Source organism: Corythoichthys intestinalis, chromosome 12 (assembly GCF_030265065.1).
Source record: "Corythoichthys intestinalis isolate RoL2023-P3 chromosome 12, ASM3026506v1, whole genome shotgun sequence".
NCBI lineage: Eukaryota > Metazoa > Chordata > Actinopteri > Syngnathiformes > Syngnathidae > Corythoichthys > Corythoichthys intestinalis.
In genome coordinates, this window is record NC_080406.1 from 36,236,739 (window position 1) to 36,254,796 (window position 18,058).

Sequence of the window (18,058 nt, forward strand, 5' to 3'; positions counted from 1 at the left end):
ATACTCTATTTTATTCTGTTCTATCAGGCAGAATCATCTGGGACCTGCTAGCAGCACAGGCTGCTCCTTAAAAACTGATATTTATAAGTGCACTCCCAGGTCTGCCACACCCAGCCTGCTAAGGTTGAACTAATGACACATGTCAGAGGCGAGTCTGGGCATGGACCATCACAACTATACCTCCAATCCATTTTAAGTGGGAAGGTGGCAGCGAATGAACCTCCCACTTCAAATGAATTAGACGTTGTGTAAGAAAAAAGTTGATCTTCTCTTTTCACAGGTTATTTTATTGTCTTAATGAGCAGATGACGACACACAATTCAGGGACAAAAAGAAAGCAATCATCACCTAAGATAAATACATTTATTAAGGAAAGAATAATGAAAGGGTGGCCGGCCAGGACAAACGTCCCCTAATCCCTCAGGCCATGTCTACACCTAGCAGGTTTTATTTTTATTTTTTAAACCGGAGATCCTGCTCTATCACGTCGGGAAAAAATAAAAATCAGTGTCCACATGATGGCGCCACAAACGCATATTTCACACTTCTTCACTTTGCCCAGCGTTTTTAAGAACCCACGTTTAAATGTGCGCGTGGATGATGGGCCATACTGTAGAAATGGTAAATGGTGTTATACTTATAAAAGTTATTGCTTTGCCAAATACCTTGCTACGTGTAGACATAGCCTCAGATACCGAGATCTGCCCTGAACTGTCAACGCATACTTTTTTTTTTCATTTCCAATGCGAATAGGCAGGTTCTCATGTTAACCAATGAAGTGGCTCACAAGTGGAATTCTACTAAGCAGCTGTTATCTGTTTATGACCTTGCTTCAGAAAAGAAGCCAAGAGCTGCGCAAATCTTATCTAGTCAGAAAGACAAAACCATATAGAAATGATGTACCGCGTACAAACCTATGGAAACAAATATCCTGAAAACATACTAATGATAAATTGGTGGGAGGGTGCATCTTGCTCAAAGGAGGAACTTTTTTTTTTTTTTAACTAATTGGCTGCCATTGATGTCTACTAATGATAAACTCATGATTGGACTGCTATCATCATCTTGGTAAGTGTGACAAGTGCTCCTTTGGCAATCATTTTGGATATAAATCGACCAGCGGTTGAAAACTAGATCTATAGAAGTACATCATGCAGAGCATGTTGTTACAAAACATGCACCATTGTCCTGTAGAATAAAATTAGATTGATTAAAATAAGAAGCATTTTTTCCTCTACAATGACTGCCCTGTATAAAGGGGTAGAATTATGGGGAATAGTACAGTATTCTTATTTGTCACCCAGTTTCTGATCTTGCTGCTCGTCTTTCATACTGGTCACATCTATAGAATCCTGCAATTGTTGGATTTGACCACATGATGGCGGTATGAATATGTGGCGACGCAGCCTAATAGTTGCTAAAAATGGAAGAATTTATTGGATTAACAAGATTGCATTCGCAGGGGCCATAAATATTTCAATATAAGAAAAAGGAAAATTTTACCAAAACAACAACAAAAAAAAACCTTATGTATATTTTGTGGCACTTAAGGCTCATGGTACTTCTTTTAAACTACAAAATACACGAATGGAAATATGCAGTCACATGTTGACAATTCAACATCCAAGGACATGAGAATGTGTACAGATCATTGAAGTTTTTAATAATCATTATCACATTTATATACAACGCAAGCAATGTCATATTCAAATGAGCCCCCCAAAAAATCTAAAATGTTTTCTCCTTTTATCTTCCCCCATCTTTAAAACAGCTAAAGATAACCTCGAGGGATTCCGTGTTTGATAGAGAAGCAGTTAATTTGACAATCAAGGTAGGAGGGGAAAAGATCTTTGCGTAATCTTCCACAGTTAAGACAGTCTTCTTGGTCACAAGAGGATTGCAGCATAAACAATTCCCACAACGCTTATTAACGATATTAATAGGCCACCAAAAACAAGAAGCAGTTGTCTGACCCACCCGTTGAAATCTCAGCTAGCTTTATCTTGAGCTTTTCAAATCTACTATCACACCAGATAAGCAGTCTCAAAGCTTGCAAAAGGAATTGTTTCTTGCGCAGATACATCTCTCTAGTTAAATTTCGCCGCCACTTTAAAATAAAGATAATCCCAACTAGGGCAGAAACAATTGAATTTTTATACGTTTTGTGGTGAGGGGGAGGTTCCCCCGTCTAATCTGCCTCTCTCGGTTATCCCAGAATTTTCACAACCCAACGTTACCCAAGCTTGTGTCAATCACGTAGTATAACAAACTAAAACAATGTTTAAAAAAAATAACTATAACTGGGGAGTACAGCAGAACAAGGAAGCGGTGTCCACTTAATGGAGTCCTTAAGAAAAGCTTTAGAGGAAAAACCAATTGAGACAAACTAAGCTTTTACAAAAACAGAAAACAAAAAGCGCCATTAGTAAGTTTGGTTTCAGTCTTTTCAACAGTGCCTGCTTCCATAAACAGCGACACTGAGGGGGATGTTTTTGAAAATCACTATGTACACTCATCTACACACACTCGCACTATATTCTTACAATCATGCACACAAGATGTCAACGTGTCCAGTTTTTCAAGCGTTAACCGGCCGCAAAAACAGAAGCAACGAGAAGGGAGAGTTGAAAGCAACTACTCTGCTCTTCTTTTGTGTGAGGCTCGGCCACGCCACGCGACTTCCAAAGGAACTAGCGTCCGCATCATCCTGAAAAAAAATCCTTAGATGTTCCTGTGTGGATCCTAAGAAGGGAAAAAAAGGTATCTTCACAGAGTTTGTCTAACTTCTAGTCAGTGAGTGCCTGCAGAAAAAGAAACATATTCAAGGAAATCTGAAAAAACAATAAGAAATTGGTCTGAAAAGTTGGAATAAAAGTTGGAGCCTTTACCTGGAGGGCTTGAAAAGTTTAGAATTCATCATCAGAGACATGAGGTTTAGCTACAGCCATCTCCTCCTTGCTGTTTGCAATCATCTTACATTTCTAGAGGGAGAAAAATGTTTTAGGAGTTCTCCAACGTTATACGCGTCAATCTCTTGCATCTTTTACCTCTGTCAGCTCCTTGATGGTGTGGATGTTAGCTTGCTGCGTGACCTTCCTTTTCGCTTCTTCGATGTGGTCCAGGTTCAGGGATGGGGTCGGCGGTGCCAGACTAGGAGGGGGCTTATTGGTGATGGTGGGAAGCGGGGCGAGGGGAGGCATGGCCGCCAGGGCGCCCATGTTGGTCAAGGCAGCCGTCATAGTGGCCGCCGTCATACTCGCCATGGCGGCGCTCATGGTGATGTTGGACATGTTGGGCATTCCCGGAATGCCGGGCAAGCCCATTGGACCCATGTTGGGCATATTCGGCATCCCCATGCCCATGGGGAGGGGCAAAGGCAGCGGGAGAGAGAGGGGGCCTGGAGACGGGGTGGGCAGCGGAAGTTGGAGGATGGCTTTTGGCCGCAGACTCTCGGGAATGGGCACCCCAGCTTTGGCACACATGGCAGCAGCGTTGGCCTTGGCGATCTCCAGTAACTGGTCTTTATCTGAAAGAGACGACAAAACAAATGTCATACGAGCTGCTCTCTTATAATGCTAACGTGAAATGTTTTACCCAGATCGGTCAGCCTCGGGGGCGACTTGCTGGCGCTGCGTCGCGTCCTGGACCCCGAGCGGCGCTGTTTGCGGAGAATCAGAACGGGAGAGTGGCTGGGTTCTCTCTTCCAACGGTCCCTTCGATCAAACGAACGACTGCGAAACACGGGACGTTTCCCTCGACCTCTGGACCTCGACCTGCGTCTTCGGTCAGAAGAACGAGACCTGGACCGCCTACCCCTATCGCCCGAGCGAGACCTTTTCCTGCGGGCAGCGGATCGGCTTCGAGACCGCTTGTTCCTATCCGCGGATTTGGATCTTTTCCTTCCCCTGGCGTTGGGCGTGCGGGAGCGTCTTTTGCGGGCCGGGGAGCGGGATTTGGATCGCCGTGCCCTCGTTCGAGACTTGGAACGGGACCGCTTGCGTCGAGTGGCTGACCGAGAAGGGCTGGATCTTTTGCGCCGGCCGGGACTTCGAGATTTTGATCGCCGTTTCTTTTTCTCTGACGGGGACATAGATTCCCTCTTCTTCCCTGGAGACTTTGACCTGAAGGCAATGAGAACAATGACATTGATTATGATTTTGCTTATAATTGGGTTAGACCATACTCAAAGCACAAACCTCCTTCGAGGTGAAGGTGAGCGGGAGGGTTCTCTGTGACGTGCTGGTGAAGGCGAAAGCTCTTCGCCAGTAAGAAGGATTGACAGATCCCTGAGAAGCCGATCACGTTCAGCATCTGCAGAAAGGCAGGGCAAAGGAGCACTTTCAACTTCTTCAGCTGAGGCCTCCGAACATCCAGAACCGTCTGGGTGGCCAATGTCAGACTCCTGGGGGGCGAAGGCGGGTGCTTGGGGGCCGAAGGCGGGTGCTTGGGGGCCGAAGGCGGGTGCTTGGGGGCCGAAGGCGGGTTCTTGAGGGCCGAACGCGGGTTCCTGAGGGCCGAACGCGGGTTCCTGAGGGCCGAACGCGGGTTCCTGAGGGCCGAACGCGGGTTCCTGAGGGCCGAACGCGGGTTCTTGAGGGCCGAACGCGGGTTCTTGAGGGCCGAGCGCGGGTTCTTGTGGGCCGAGCGCGGGTTCTTGTGGGCCGAGCGCGGGTTCTTTTGGGCCAAACTCGGGTTCTTTTGGGCCAAACTCGGGTTCTTTTGGGCCAAACTCGGGTTCTTTTGGGCCAAACGCAGGTTCTTTTGGGCCAAACGCAGGTTCTTTTGGGCCAAACGCGGGTTCTTTTGGGCCAAACGCGGGTTCTTGTGGGCCAAACACAGGTTCTTGTGGGCCAAACACGGGTTCTTGTGGGCCAAACACGGGTTCTTGTGGGCCAAACACGGGTTCTTGTGGGCCAAACACAGGTTCTTGTGGGCCAAACACGGGTTCTTGAGATCCAGTGGCAGGTTCTTGAGATCCAATGGCAGGTTCTTGAGGGCCAAACCCAGTCCCAGAAACCAACTGTTCGTTGGATATGCTGGCCTGCTCACTCTGTTCTTCTTTCTCGTCTTCAGCAGGGATCGTATCAGACACTTTAGGTCGCTCCTGCACCTCATCAGCTGAACATTTGGAAGCAACTAGTGAGGCCACTGGTTTCCAACCACCTGCAATGTGGACAAAATATTTCAAGCGAAAATACATTTAGTATTTCCACATTTATCATACAGGTAGTTGTAAAATAAAACTAGTGTCACCTGCAGTAGAATCGGGTTCTGCTTCTGCAGCCGTCCTTTCTGGGGATGCTTGGTCTGCATGGGGAGAAATCGTCTTCTCCTCAACAGGGGGTGATGCGGATCTGGCATGGGACGACCTATCAGACGGCCTATCACTTGACTCAGACGGGGTTCTGGACTTGGATCTGCGCAAGCCAACAGAGACAGATTTTGACTTTGACCTTCTAACGCGGCTCCTTGGCGATTTGGACTTCTTTCTGCTCAACAGAGGCGAACGTGACTTCGACCTGCGCCTTCTAGGCAACGAGCGGGATTTCGAGCGTTTGCTAGACCTCAGTGGAGACCGTTTTCTCCTTGCAGGGGACCGAGAACGCCTTCGGAAGGGAGACCTGCTTTTGGAGCGCCGGCGGGAAATAGGAGTTCGGGATTTGGTCCGTTTACGGGGAGTCCTTGATCTAGAGCGCCGTTGACGTTTGTAGGACAAGGGGGTGCGCGAGCGGCTCCGCCTGCTCCTGCGCACAGATCTGGAGCGTGAGCGGCGTGCTCTGGGAGGCGGAGACCTCCTATGTCGCGACAAAGACCGACTCCTTGAGCGCCGGCCACCAGTGCGCCTTGCCAAGGAACGCGACCTGGATCGGCGGTGAGGGCGTCGTGATCTGGAGCGACGGACCCTGCCAAAAGAACGTGAGCGTGACCGCCTGCCGCTTGTGGCACCGCGTCTAGGCGAGTGGGTCCGAGAGCGCCTTAAGCGCCCTCGCGAGCGGGACTTTGATCTCCGGCTTCTCCTCGGAGACCGTGATAAAGAGCGTGACCTACGCCCGCTGCGTTTTGGCGATCTCGAAGATCTTCTTCTTGTAGACAGGGGACTTCTATGTCGCCTCGGGGACGTGGACAAGGAGCTCCTCCGACGTTTTGGCGACTTGGACCTCCGCGGGGACCTTAACGACTTCCTTCTGGGGGTACGTGACCGAGAATTAGATCTTGAATGGCGGCGAGCTCTCTTGGGGGACTTCGAGCGTGGGGAGACAGATTTTCTCCTAGATTTAGGAGATGGAGAGCGAGAGATTGAACGCGAGAGCCGACGATTTTTTCGAGGAGTGGGTGATTTCTTGTCCTTTGAAGCCGATCTCGAATGATTTTTTGACGGTTCTTCTATCGCCATTACTTTTTGTTCATCATTTTGCTGCTTGGGAGGACTTGATGATGGTGACCGACTATGCCTTGAGTCAGACCGCTTAATATGTGTGCCTAAAACAGGGAGCGGAGACCCTGACTTTGGCGAGTCAGACTCTTTTGCTGTTGTTTTTTGTTGTTGCTTTAAACTGGATTTATCTATCTCTAATGGCTCATCTCTAGGTGTGTTACCGTCCGCTTTAGGAATAATGTCAGGAAGTTCATGGGCATGACTGAAATTGCACTCTCCTAGATTGGCTTCTTCCTTCACCTGAACTGTTCCTGTATGTGCTACCTCATCCAAACTAGGCGATGGGGATTTGATATCCTTTTCGGTTCCATTTGGATGACTATCATTTGTCGTCTTCTCTGCACTTTGTGAAACATCCATATCAGGTAGAACCTCTTTCTTCTCTTCAAGTGGTTCCGTTTGCGGCAGACTGGAAACAAGGTTCTCATCCCCTTTGTTGTTTACTGTTGAGATTTTGGATACTGGCTCATGCTGGTTAGGTGCTACCGCTGGAGAGGATTTGCAATCTCCTGTCCCTGCACGCCCCTCCGTTTCAGTATCCGAACCCGAACCGGAGCTGCTATCAGATGAAGAGCGAGATTGGGATTTCTTTTCATCCTTCTTCTTCTTCTTTTTCTTCTTCTTAGCAGCATGTCTTTTGTGTTTTTTAGATTTTGCATCTCCCTCCTTGTCCACACAATCTGACAAGACAATTAATGAGCTTTTTTTATTCTATTTTTCTTGTGATTTATTTGACATATGAGAAATCAAATCAAACAAAAACAAATCACCCTCTCAAAAGAGTTCTACCTGTTTTAATCTCTTCCTTCTGGCCGACCGAATCTCCAGCTTTCGCAGCCAGCCTTGCACTGTGAAAACAAGGGAAAGTCTGGTCAAAATTTGGCACCAAAATATTTGAACAAGACACAATAGTAAAATTCGGCAGATAATTATTCATACACGAGAAAACCGCATTCAAAAAAATATTTTCGACAGCATTTTCTAATCACTTTATCTAACTGCACATTATTTTCCAGTCTAATTTGCTCTTGTGTATAAGAACTGTATTTTCCAAAAGCGCTATCTAGTGGACTGTTACATAATTTTAGTTTTGTAAATGTTGGCCACAAGAGTCCTAATCATGGCATCGTATGTTAGCTTTTCCAGTGCCATCGACGATGATAGGCGTCAAGTCATGTGGCTGATCATCCTTTTGCACTGAATTTCAATTAAATTTTCACTCGTAGACATTTAATCCATTCGAACTGGAAGGGCTGGCAGTGAATGAACATTTGTTGATTTGCTGCCAGCACTCTCAATTTGAATGGATTGGACATCTATCGAGTTCAAAGGCGGCCAATGAGTTAAGACTGCTGCGCATGTAGTGATGTTGACGGATACGAAATAAACTCTCGTTCACCATGCATGGTTTGAAAAATATTTAAACATACTACTAAAACGACTAATAGTAAATCATATTTTCAGGTGCATTCATTAGATTCACATTTAATAGCACACACATGACGCCCACTAAGTTGATTCAAAGTGAGAAGTGAAAATGGCTATATATCTTTTTAAATATTAGGCATTACATACAATATATTGGAAGAAAAAGTCCCCCCCCCCCACAAAGTCTAGCTACTATTTAACGTCTCTATAGAGCTGTCTCAACTAGTCGACGTCATCAATGACGTAAGTGCGTCAACGAGCACACCATCCTGTCAACTGTCAATAAAGGGTTAAAAATATATATATATGCGTAATAAGTTGAGAAAGGCGGACGCTCGGGATTCAAGGGGCACAAAGCCAAAAAAGCGCACCAGAGTGACCAAAGCATGGACTTAATTCAACAAAACAAAGGAGCCTACACCGTTGTGTGCAGTCTCTTCAATGCAAAGCTTGCATTGCATGGCAGCACGTCAGCCGTGAATGAACACCTGAAGCACCATCACACAGGTATAATTTCGGAAGACGACAGGAGACAACAAGCTGGCTGATCGTAAGTCCATATAACGACATTTTTTATTGCAGTTGCCTTCATGTGGGTCGTACAAGAGAGTACTAGGGGCTTATGTCGGACTAATGTAGCTGAATAAGCAGCTACGTACTTTACGTAGCGCGTTTTCACCTCAATTAAAATCAACAATATTGAAAGGATATTTTTAGTATCGGTTTTACAAATAAGGATATCATTATTTTGCATCATCTACATCAAATTAAAATCAATAGAAGAATTTATACTAATGCTTCTTCGCAGCTCCCAGCAAACGTACATGTATGTAAAGTGTGTAGCGGCTCACAGCTACATTACCCCTACGTAATAATGCGACTTTGGTTTCTCGTAGCAATATTACGACTTTAATCTCTTTTTTTTTAATTTATTTATTTATTATTTATTTGGCCCTAATACTCTGTCATAGAGTCATATCGACGTCCATCATAAGCTTTTTAACTCCAGTGATACGTGACATTTATTTATCTATTCTGCTGGTGCTCACCCTAATGCAGAGAACAATATAGAGATATCACAAAAAGAGAAAGTAAGAATTGTTTTGAATCCTGTCGGAAAAGTGAAGACAGTATTTTGAATCAGTTTACATTTTATTCTTTTGCATTAATTAATGCCATCAGCGTTTGTCCTCATTGTTTGTGATTTATTATTGTTATTTACCGTAATATTCGCACTAGAGCTGAAACGAATACTCAAGCAACTCCAGTAATTCGAGTTTGAAAACTGTTCAGAGTAATTTTATTCACCCCGAGGAATTGTTTAATTTTGGTCTAAGCATCACGTTTTGCTCGAAGTACTTTTTAATGCGGGACAACGCGCTGATGTCATGTGCGTAGAGGAAGAAACAATTTTTAAAAATACCCTACTGCAGCCGACAGCCGCTACAGACTACGCCGACGTTGCTAAAAACTAGCCTGCATGATGCCTCGCAGAGCATGCTAAGGTGGTAGCAGGTAGCATCTGAATCGTCCCATAGATATCACGTGTGTGTTGAACTAGATGCGAAACGACAGAGTCAGCGGCGTTAGTAAACAGCTGCCATCTTAAAGCAGTAGACCTCTCAGTGCTAATAAATATGATTAATATTACTGTCACTCCCTCACGTAATGTTAGCCCTGCGGAGAGCTAGGTTTCTATTAATTTTTACTACTGTCGATGCGTGGCTAACGTGTCTTACATGCAGGCTTTATTTAATCTGTGAAAACATAGCGCTGTAGAGTGATGAGGGTGTAAAATAAAAACTTAATAATGCTAACTGTCAATTTTAGCTCGGTAGTCATTGCTAGATAACACACCAAGTAGCACTGGTCCCTAATGTGCTCCAATACACCAGGTATCATACTGTAACGTTGACAAAGAGTCACCCGCTTCGTTAAGTTGCAATTATTTATTTTTGGGGAACTTGTGGAACAACCAACACACAACTGCTGTCTGCAGCAGCCAACGCACGCGCACCTACCAGGACGACAACAACAACAGGAAGGCACATCTCTCGCTCTCCCGCACCTCCCTGACCTCCGCACGTCACGCGGTGCATTCAAGAATGCATGCAAATATCCCCGCCATATTATAACCTGATATTTTGAACCCTGCAAAAACTCAAAATCCTATCAGGACTTACAGTTTAGATTAACTTAAAACTTAACTAGAACTTAAAAATAGCTTGACACAAATGGAAATTCAATTGAAACACGAGGGAAAAACACCAAACTTTTAAGTGATGTGTGTGATCAAGCATAACGGCATTTTTAGGTAAGAAATATATTATAAGATCTAAAGGTTTTTTGAGTGAAAGCAGTGAATTAGTCTTTTTTTTTTTTTTTTTTTTGTAGTCACATCGGAGATGCAATTGTTGGCTGTTTTCAACAATGTACATCGAAAATAAAGACATTGATTGACTGAAAAAGGTTCAATATTAGACGAAATGTCTTGTTTTCTCATGTATATGTATAATTGCTCTGGACTCTTGCACTGGACGATAAGCCGCAGCTGTCCTCACTGTATTAAGGGATGTTTACACCAAAAGATATTAACCGGTAACACTTTATTTGACAGCGGCATCATAAGACTCTCATAAGACCAAATGAATCTTTGAACTAATTAGCTACAAAGCTTCATTGCTTCAAGAAGCTTCATTTGGCCATCACTGCTCCCTTGGGGGAGACAGTCAACCTCTTCTGCTACCTACTGTCTAACACTGTTTTTGTCCAACATGCCTACTAGCATGCACTGCAGTGCTATGGTTATACATTGTATCACAAAAGTACACCCCTTGCATTTCTGACTCAAAATATAGTCATTAATATTTAAACCCCTGGCAACAAAAGTGAGCACACCGCATGAGAACTATGTACATCTCTAAATGTCCAAATTGAGTACTGCTGGTTACTTTCCCTCCAAAATGTAATGTGACTCGTTACAGGAGTGCTGTCAGCATTGCTGCAGACATTGAAGAGGTGGGGGGCTCAGCCTGTTAGTGCTCAGACCATACAGCGTACTCTACATCAAATTGGTGTGCATGGCTGTCACCCCAGGAGGAAGCCTCATCTGCAGACGGTACACAAGAAAGTAGGAGTGGGAACCTCTTGGTACCTCACGATACGATACGATTTGCGATACAAAGCTCACGATAACGATATGGCTATACAACGATTATCGATATTTTGGTCAGGAAATCTTTCTAGAATATTCTACAAACAACTAATAAACAGAAAAACAAGCTTCTGCTTTGAATTAGAATGAGTTTATAACTAGTAGACATCCAATCCATTTGAACTGGGAGGGTGGCAGCCATCCCTCCCACTTCAAACGGATTGAACGTCTATGGCCGTCAGTGGCAGCCAATGCCAGGCAAAGAGGTAATTTTGGGTTATTTAATGTCATTTACATGTTAAATTTCAGTTACTGTCTGTTAATTTTGGGGTATTTTACAGCTCACTTCCTATTTGTTTTGAGTTACAGAACAGGAAGTGACCAGGGAATCACCCAAATGAATAGGCAGTGACTCAAACTCAACAGGAAATGACCTGTAAATGCCCTAAAAATCGGACAGAATAACTGTGAATGCTCTGGTTTCGAATTAACGAATGTTCCCAGTCTAAATGGATTCGGTGTCGTGCACCGCCAATGCAGCCTTAGAGTTAACTGAGACACTATTATGGTTGAAGATTTGGGTAGCAACTTGTTGGTTCCTTTAAAAAAAATTTTTTAGACACCTTTTTAAAACGATATCTCGATTCTTGGTAGGACCATATCTAACCTTTCGTGATACAAAGTATCACGATATATCACCATTTCGATATTTTGTCACACCCCTACAAGAAATCCCACAAACAGTTTGCGAAGACATGTCAACAAAGCACATGGATTACTAGGACAATGTCCTATGGTCTGATGAGACAGGCGGGCTCTCTGTAACGGGTCACATGACATTTTGGACTGAAAATGGGGATGTGCATTGTTTCATAACTTTTGTTGCCAGGGGTTTAGATATTAATTAGGGCTGTCAAACGATTAAAATTTTTAATCGAGTTAATTACAGCTTAAAAATTAATTAATCGTAATTAATCGCAATTACTCGCTGTTCAAACCATCTATAAAATATGCCATATTTTTCTGTAAATTATATCTATATTCTGTAAAATAAATTGTTGGAATGGAAAGATAAGACATAAGATGGATATATACATACAACATACGGTACAAAAGGACTGTAGTGGGCATTTCACTCTACTGTCATTTAAATCTGTGTATGCTGTCCTCACTCCGAAGCGTCAACTTTTTCCAAAGCTAGACAACTAGTGAACGATGCCTTAATAATTAGACTTCTTCCTTTTTCATCTGATTTATTAATAAAATGGCCTCAAACCATTGTCCTCTTTAGACCGTTGTAAAACTACAAAAAAAAGTACACAAGCATTGCATTAGCAACAACGTTAGCTTAGCACGCTATACAGGTTCACTAAACATAAACAAAAAGCGTCTTATACAAAAAATATAACATTTCGCTTACTAACATAATATGTACATTCTTTACAACAACCATACTTACGGACAAATCTTGTCCAAGGATCATATAAGCACAATATTATCAGCCCGAGACGTCGTGCAGCCATAATGAACTGGAAAGAAAACAATAAACCATGTCGCAAAGCGACCACAAGAGTTCGCTGTTGGACAGCACAAAAAGTCTTGCTGTAAAACTTACACAAAGGCAGAATACTTTCTGAGCGGGACATGTGCGTTAATTGCGTCAAATATTTTAACGTGATTAATTTAAAAAATTAATTACCGTGCGTTAACGCGATAATTTTGACAGCCCTAATATTAATGGCTATATTTTGTGTTATTTTGAGGGGAAAATAAATAAACTATTATATAAGCTGCAAACAGACTACTTTTCATTGTGTCAAAGTTTCATTTTGTCAGTGTTGTCCCATGAAAAGATATACTTAAATATCTGCAGAAATGCGAGGAGTGTACTCACTTTTGTGATACACTGTAAATAACAATCAGAATTCATGTTCTGTGCTAATTATTTCTTCAGTTGCTGTTGTTTCATTCATTGCTAGTTATGGTATTTGGTAAAACTTTATTTGGCAGTGGCGCCTTAAGAGTGTCATTAGCCAATCATACTTATGACATGACATCATCATGAGTATTAATGAATGCTTGTAACAGATGTAATTTAGTGTCTTCCGGCAAATTATCTCACTTTTGAATGGATGTAAAAGATCCAAGCTGGATATAAATAGAGTTAGTAACATACTTTGCTGGATGACACTTAATGACATCTGTCATAAGCATTCAGTAATGCCCATGATAGTGTCATGTCATAATTATGAGTCTTACGACAGTCTTATGAAGCTGCTATCAAATTAAATGTTACCAAATAGCATAACAAGCAATTAATGAAACAACTGGAACAGTAACTGAATAAGTAATTAGTACAGAACATGAATTTTGATTATTATTTACATCTGTAGCACTGCAATTCATGCTAGGAGGGATGTGTCACCTATTAACACAAATAAATCAACAAATAAGCCGCATTAGACTATAAGCCGTAGGATTCAAAATGAAGGAAAAATGTAGCGGCTTACAGTCCGAAAATTACAGTATGTGTTTATTTGTACTTTATTAAGGAATTTAACTGTTCCAAAATGTTTTTGTGAATTAATAATCGTCAACAAAACTGTAATTGCAAGATTAGTTAAAAAAAAAAATAAAAAATTATTAGACTAGTCGACTAATCGTTAAAGAGTCTGCAGACTAGTCAGGAGAAAAATATTCGTTTGGGACAGCTCTACGTCTCTACAACATGAACGATGCAATTTTTTGTATTAACGTTCCCCCCAAATCATAATGACATTTTTGCAAAAAATAATTGCACAAGAAATTACCGTAAATGATGAAAAAAAACAGTAACAACTTTTCGATGGTACTCTTATTGTGATATAATTATATATTCAAATCCTTTATAAACATACGCCAACTGAACGTTAACTTTCTCTCCATTCAGCATGGCGCGCACTCATCTTTGTTTGTCTAGGCGGACCCACCCAGCAATTACCTGAATGTGTCCACAAAGTATTACAGTAACATAATGTTGTCTGACCTGGCTCTAGTAGTCCGGACAGGTTTTGGAGGAGCTGCCTCTGCCTCAGACTCAGGACCAGACTCTGAACTGCTGTCTTTTTCACCCTTCTTCTTCTTTTTCTTCTTCTTGTTCTTGTGCTTCTTATGTTTCTTGTTTTTCTTTTGAGGTGTTTCAGTCCCTTCTTTACAGTTCACGTCATCTTTTTCTGTAGTCTCATCCTCGCCTGAACATGACAGCCAGAATTTGACGTGATGAAAATTATATTACTATGTCATCTCATAAACAAATGCAGAAAAGAAAGCTGTCATTTTTTAACCTCTGACATCACTCACCGGCAGGAATGTCCACTGCACACTCCATTTGATCTTTTGCTGGTGCTGAAAAGGTTCCTCTTGATGTGAAACAGCTACCTTCTTTTACACAACACTGAGGAAGAACCGGCACGGTTATTATTAAGGGCTTTCAATAATAATGAGTACAAGAACAAAATTCTAAAAATGAATTTTTTTCCCCCTTCTGCTTTAAATCCATCGACATGCAAGGTCGTAGTAGTAAGTATAATTCTTAGACGTTTTAAATTTACAGTTAAATGTAATCCACAATCGAAAAGAGTTATGTTGCTTTAATTTAATAAATGTGGTTAGCTACTACTAAAGGTGCTCAACAAATACATTAGAAAGGACGCAGAGGAATGTACAGCGATACATTGAAATCAAAAAGCCATTTGCAAAAAAAAAAAAAAAAAAACTTTATAAAAAATTTTGCAATCATTGCTGTAATTGTTATAAACTTTACAGAGCATTCATAGGCTGCCAATGAAAACCATTTCGATTGGGACAGGCAGCCTCTACCAGTCAAAACGGTTTGGCCCGGTCAATAACACTGAAAGATGAGCATTCACAGCCATCTTCCTAGTTAAAATGAATTGTACATCTATCGTTGTCAATGTCAGGCACAGTGAAATATATATTTGTCTAAACTTTACAGTTATTTGGTGGGGGCATTTCCAGATCTGTTTTATTTCCATTTTAGTAATTCTCTAAAAATACTGTATTCATTTATACATGCATATATATTTTTTTTAAAAATACAAATACAACAATGATTAATGAGTTTAAAACATAACAATAATAATTTTGGATAGTTTAGGCCACACTTGTATAGCCAATGTTAATATTGTGGCCTACGATATCCACCTATGTGGACGCAAAGTGTTTATCAGGTTGCTGTTGTTTTTTTTTTTTGTTTTTTTTTGAATGACCGAAATTAGTCACTAGCTCTGTGAATACTTAAAGCATCATTTGCAATCAAATCAAATCGAAAGCATTTACTGTCAACCTATGCAGTGCATTATGCATACAACGAAAGTGTCTAGTTAATATTCCAGACAACAAAAAAATGCATAAAAGTTTGAAGTCTGGAAATAATGAAAGGGCAATTAAATCCCAATGGTCAAACCAGTGCGTCAACATCTTGATAAAATATGGAGAAACCGCTAGTATGAAATTTACTGCAAAAATACACGTCAAACATACGCTTTTATAATACAACTACCATACCCACTACAACTTGACTGTTTGAATCAACATGCAAATGTTTCTGCTGCCTCCGGAATTGAATCAGGATGGGTTTTACTATGCACATGAATGGCGATAAGTCAACGTTGCCGCGCTACCGGCCAGCCAGCCATGTTGTTTTGACACTCAATTTGCCACATTGCCGAGACGTAACGGCATACAGATGCTTGATTAGGAGTGGTAACATGCATATACTTTGGACAAAATGAATAGAGGAAACGAGAAGTATAACAAGGATAACTAAAGGAACTACGAAGTCCTTCATCGGCAGTGGGCCTGCGTGGCTGCAAGCTTGCTTGAACATTCATTCAAAAATCAACGGAGGTCATGCTGCCATGGGACAAACACATCATTTACAGTTGGATTTTTCCACGAAACAAATGCAATTCGATTTGTTTCTTAAGCAATTTACGATGCAGGAATACTAAAATAAACAAGAAGTTAGATGATTGCGGCCTCCATTTATAAGCAGCCCAAGGAGCTAATACAGCTAGCTGGCTTAGCATGCTCATAGTTATTTAACAAGCGAGCGCCAAGTCCGCTTTCCGTTTTGACAAAGCATATTGGTCAATTTGTTACATTCGTTTAATTTGAGTGACGCGTACTTGCCCCGTTTGTGTTTAGAGGCCCGTGCAAGAGAGTAGAATTTGTCCAAGAGCCGAAAGTCGTAGTTTCCAAAACGTGCTAAAGCGAACAATCGCGCACTGACGACGTTAGCCAGCGAACTCTTCCGCCATGATAGGACCGTATCCCAGCATGCACTGCGGGGGCGCGCGTTGAGCTGAGTGGTAGCGTCACAGTTGCCCGGGCAACTGCCGGACCAAACGTATTATTATTATCAATCAATCAATAAATGTTGTTTCCCATTCATTCTGTGTGGTGAATTACAATGGCAGCAAAACTACAGGTGCAGCACCTGCGATTTTTTTTTAACAGTTTCACGCACGAATTATTTCTTTTAACTCTTAAAGAGCACTTATTCAACTCATTGGCTGGCATTGACAGCGCTGCACCTCCAACTCTTTTTTACAAGGGCGTAAGTTTGGTCTCAACATTGGGAGGGACAACATAACAGCATAACCGGCATGTACACTTTTTGCTGGGGACGGGACAGTTATAAGACCAAACAGACTGGGTGAACGGGGGTCAGGGCTACATTTCTCACCAAAATTAACCTACAGTGGGGAGAACAAGTATTTGATACACTGCCGATTTTGCTGGGTTTCCCACTTGCAAAGCATGTACAGGTCTGTAATTTGTATCATAAGTTCTCTTCAACTGTGAGGGACGGAATCTAATTTAAAAAAATAAATAAACAGAAAATCACGTTGTATGATTTTAAAATAATAAATATGCATTTAATTGCATGAAATAAGTATTTGATACATCACAAAAATGGAACTTAATATATGGTACAGAAACCTTTGTTTGCTATTACAGATACCAAACGTTTCCTGAAGTCCTTGACAAGGTTTGCACACACTGCAGCAGGGATTTTGGCCCACTCCTCCATGCAGATCTTCTCCAGAGCCTTCAGGTTTCGGGGCTGCTGCCAGGCAACACAGACTTTCAGCTCCCTCCATAGATTTTCTATCGGGTTCAGATCTGGTGACTGGCTAGCCCACTCCAGGACCTTAAGATGCTTCTTACGGAGCCTCTCTTTAGTTGCCTTGGCTGTGTGCTTTGGGTCGTTGTCATGCTGGAAGACCCAGCCACGACCCATCTTCAGGGCTCTCACTGAAGGAAGGAGGTTGTCAGCCAAGATCTGACGATACATAGCCCCATCCATCCTCCCCTCAATACGGTGCAGTCGTCCTGTATCCTTGGCAGAGAAGCAGCCCCAAAAAATGATGTTTCCACCTCCATGTTTCACGATTGGGATGGTGTTCTTGGGGTTGTACTCATCCTTCTTTTTCCTCCAAACACGACGAGCCGAGTTTGGACCAAAAAGTTCAATTTTGGTCTCATCCAACCACATGACCGTCTCCCATTGCTCCTCTGGATCATCCAGATGGTCAGTGACAAACTTCAGATGTGTCTGGACATGCACTGGCTTCAGCAGCGGGACCTTGCGTGCGCTGTAGGATTTTAATCCATGACGGCGTAATGTGTTTCCGATGGTTTTCTTCGAGACTGTGGTTCCAGCTCTCTTCAGGTCATTGACCAGGTCCTGCCGTGTAGTTCTGGGCTGATCCCTCACCTCCCTCATGGTCAGTGATGCCCCACGAGGTGAGCTCTTGCATGGATCCCCAGAACGAGGCAGATTGACCGTCAACTTGAACTTCTTCCATTTTCTAATAATCGCTCCAACAGTTGTTACCTTTTCACCAGGCTGCTTGCTTATTTTCCTGTAGCCCATCCCAGCCTTGTACAGGTCTATTATTTTATCCCTGATGTCCTGACACAGCTCTTTGGTCTTGGCCATTGTGAAGAGGTTGGAGTTTGTTTGTTTGAGC

General features: G+C 42.4%; 1 protein-coding gene across 2 annotated transcripts; it reads right to left on the reverse strand.

The window, feature by feature from the left end:
- Positions 1–1,642: 1,642 nt before the first annotated feature.
- sona (SON DNA and RNA binding protein a) lies at positions 1,643–16,357 on the reverse strand. 2 transcript variants are annotated; one of them, XM_057851739.1, is made up of 10 exons: positions 16,212–16,357; positions 14,358–14,451; positions 14,044–14,248; positions 7,226–7,284; positions 5,254–7,116; positions 4,197–5,163; positions 3,595–4,121; positions 3,048–3,526; positions 2,889–2,981; positions 1,643–2,801 (listed from the first exon to the last, which is right to left on the reverse strand). In XM_057851739.1, the coding sequence occupies exons 2-9, from the start codon at positions 14,383–14,385 to the stop codon at positions 2,907–2,909; spliced, it is 4,203 nt and encodes a 1,400-aa protein (XP_057707722.1). In that variant the 5' UTR covers positions 14,386–14,451; positions 16,212–16,357; the 3' UTR covers positions 1,643–2,801; positions 2,889–2,906. The 2 variants fall into 2 exon arrangements, with proteins under 2 accessions (XP_057707722.1, XP_057707723.1); XM_057851740.1 differs by having other exon boundaries at positions 16,208–16,353.
- Between the last annotated feature and the right edge of the window lie 1,701 nt (positions 16,358–18,058).

Excerpts from the sequence above, each read along its gene's own strand:
- sona (XM_057851739.1), bottom strand. The coding sequence starts at position 14,385 with ATGGAGTGTGCAGTGGACATTCCTGCCG. Across the intron at positions 4,122-4,196 it reads TCACCTTCACCTCGAAGGAG|GTCAAAGTCTCCAGGGAAGA; the intron begins GTTTGTGCTTTG and ends CATTGCCTTCAG. Across the intron at positions 2,982-3,047 it reads CCATCAAGGAGCTGACAGAG|AAATGTAAGATGATTGCAAA; the intron begins GTAAAAGATGCA and ends TTCTCCCTCTAG.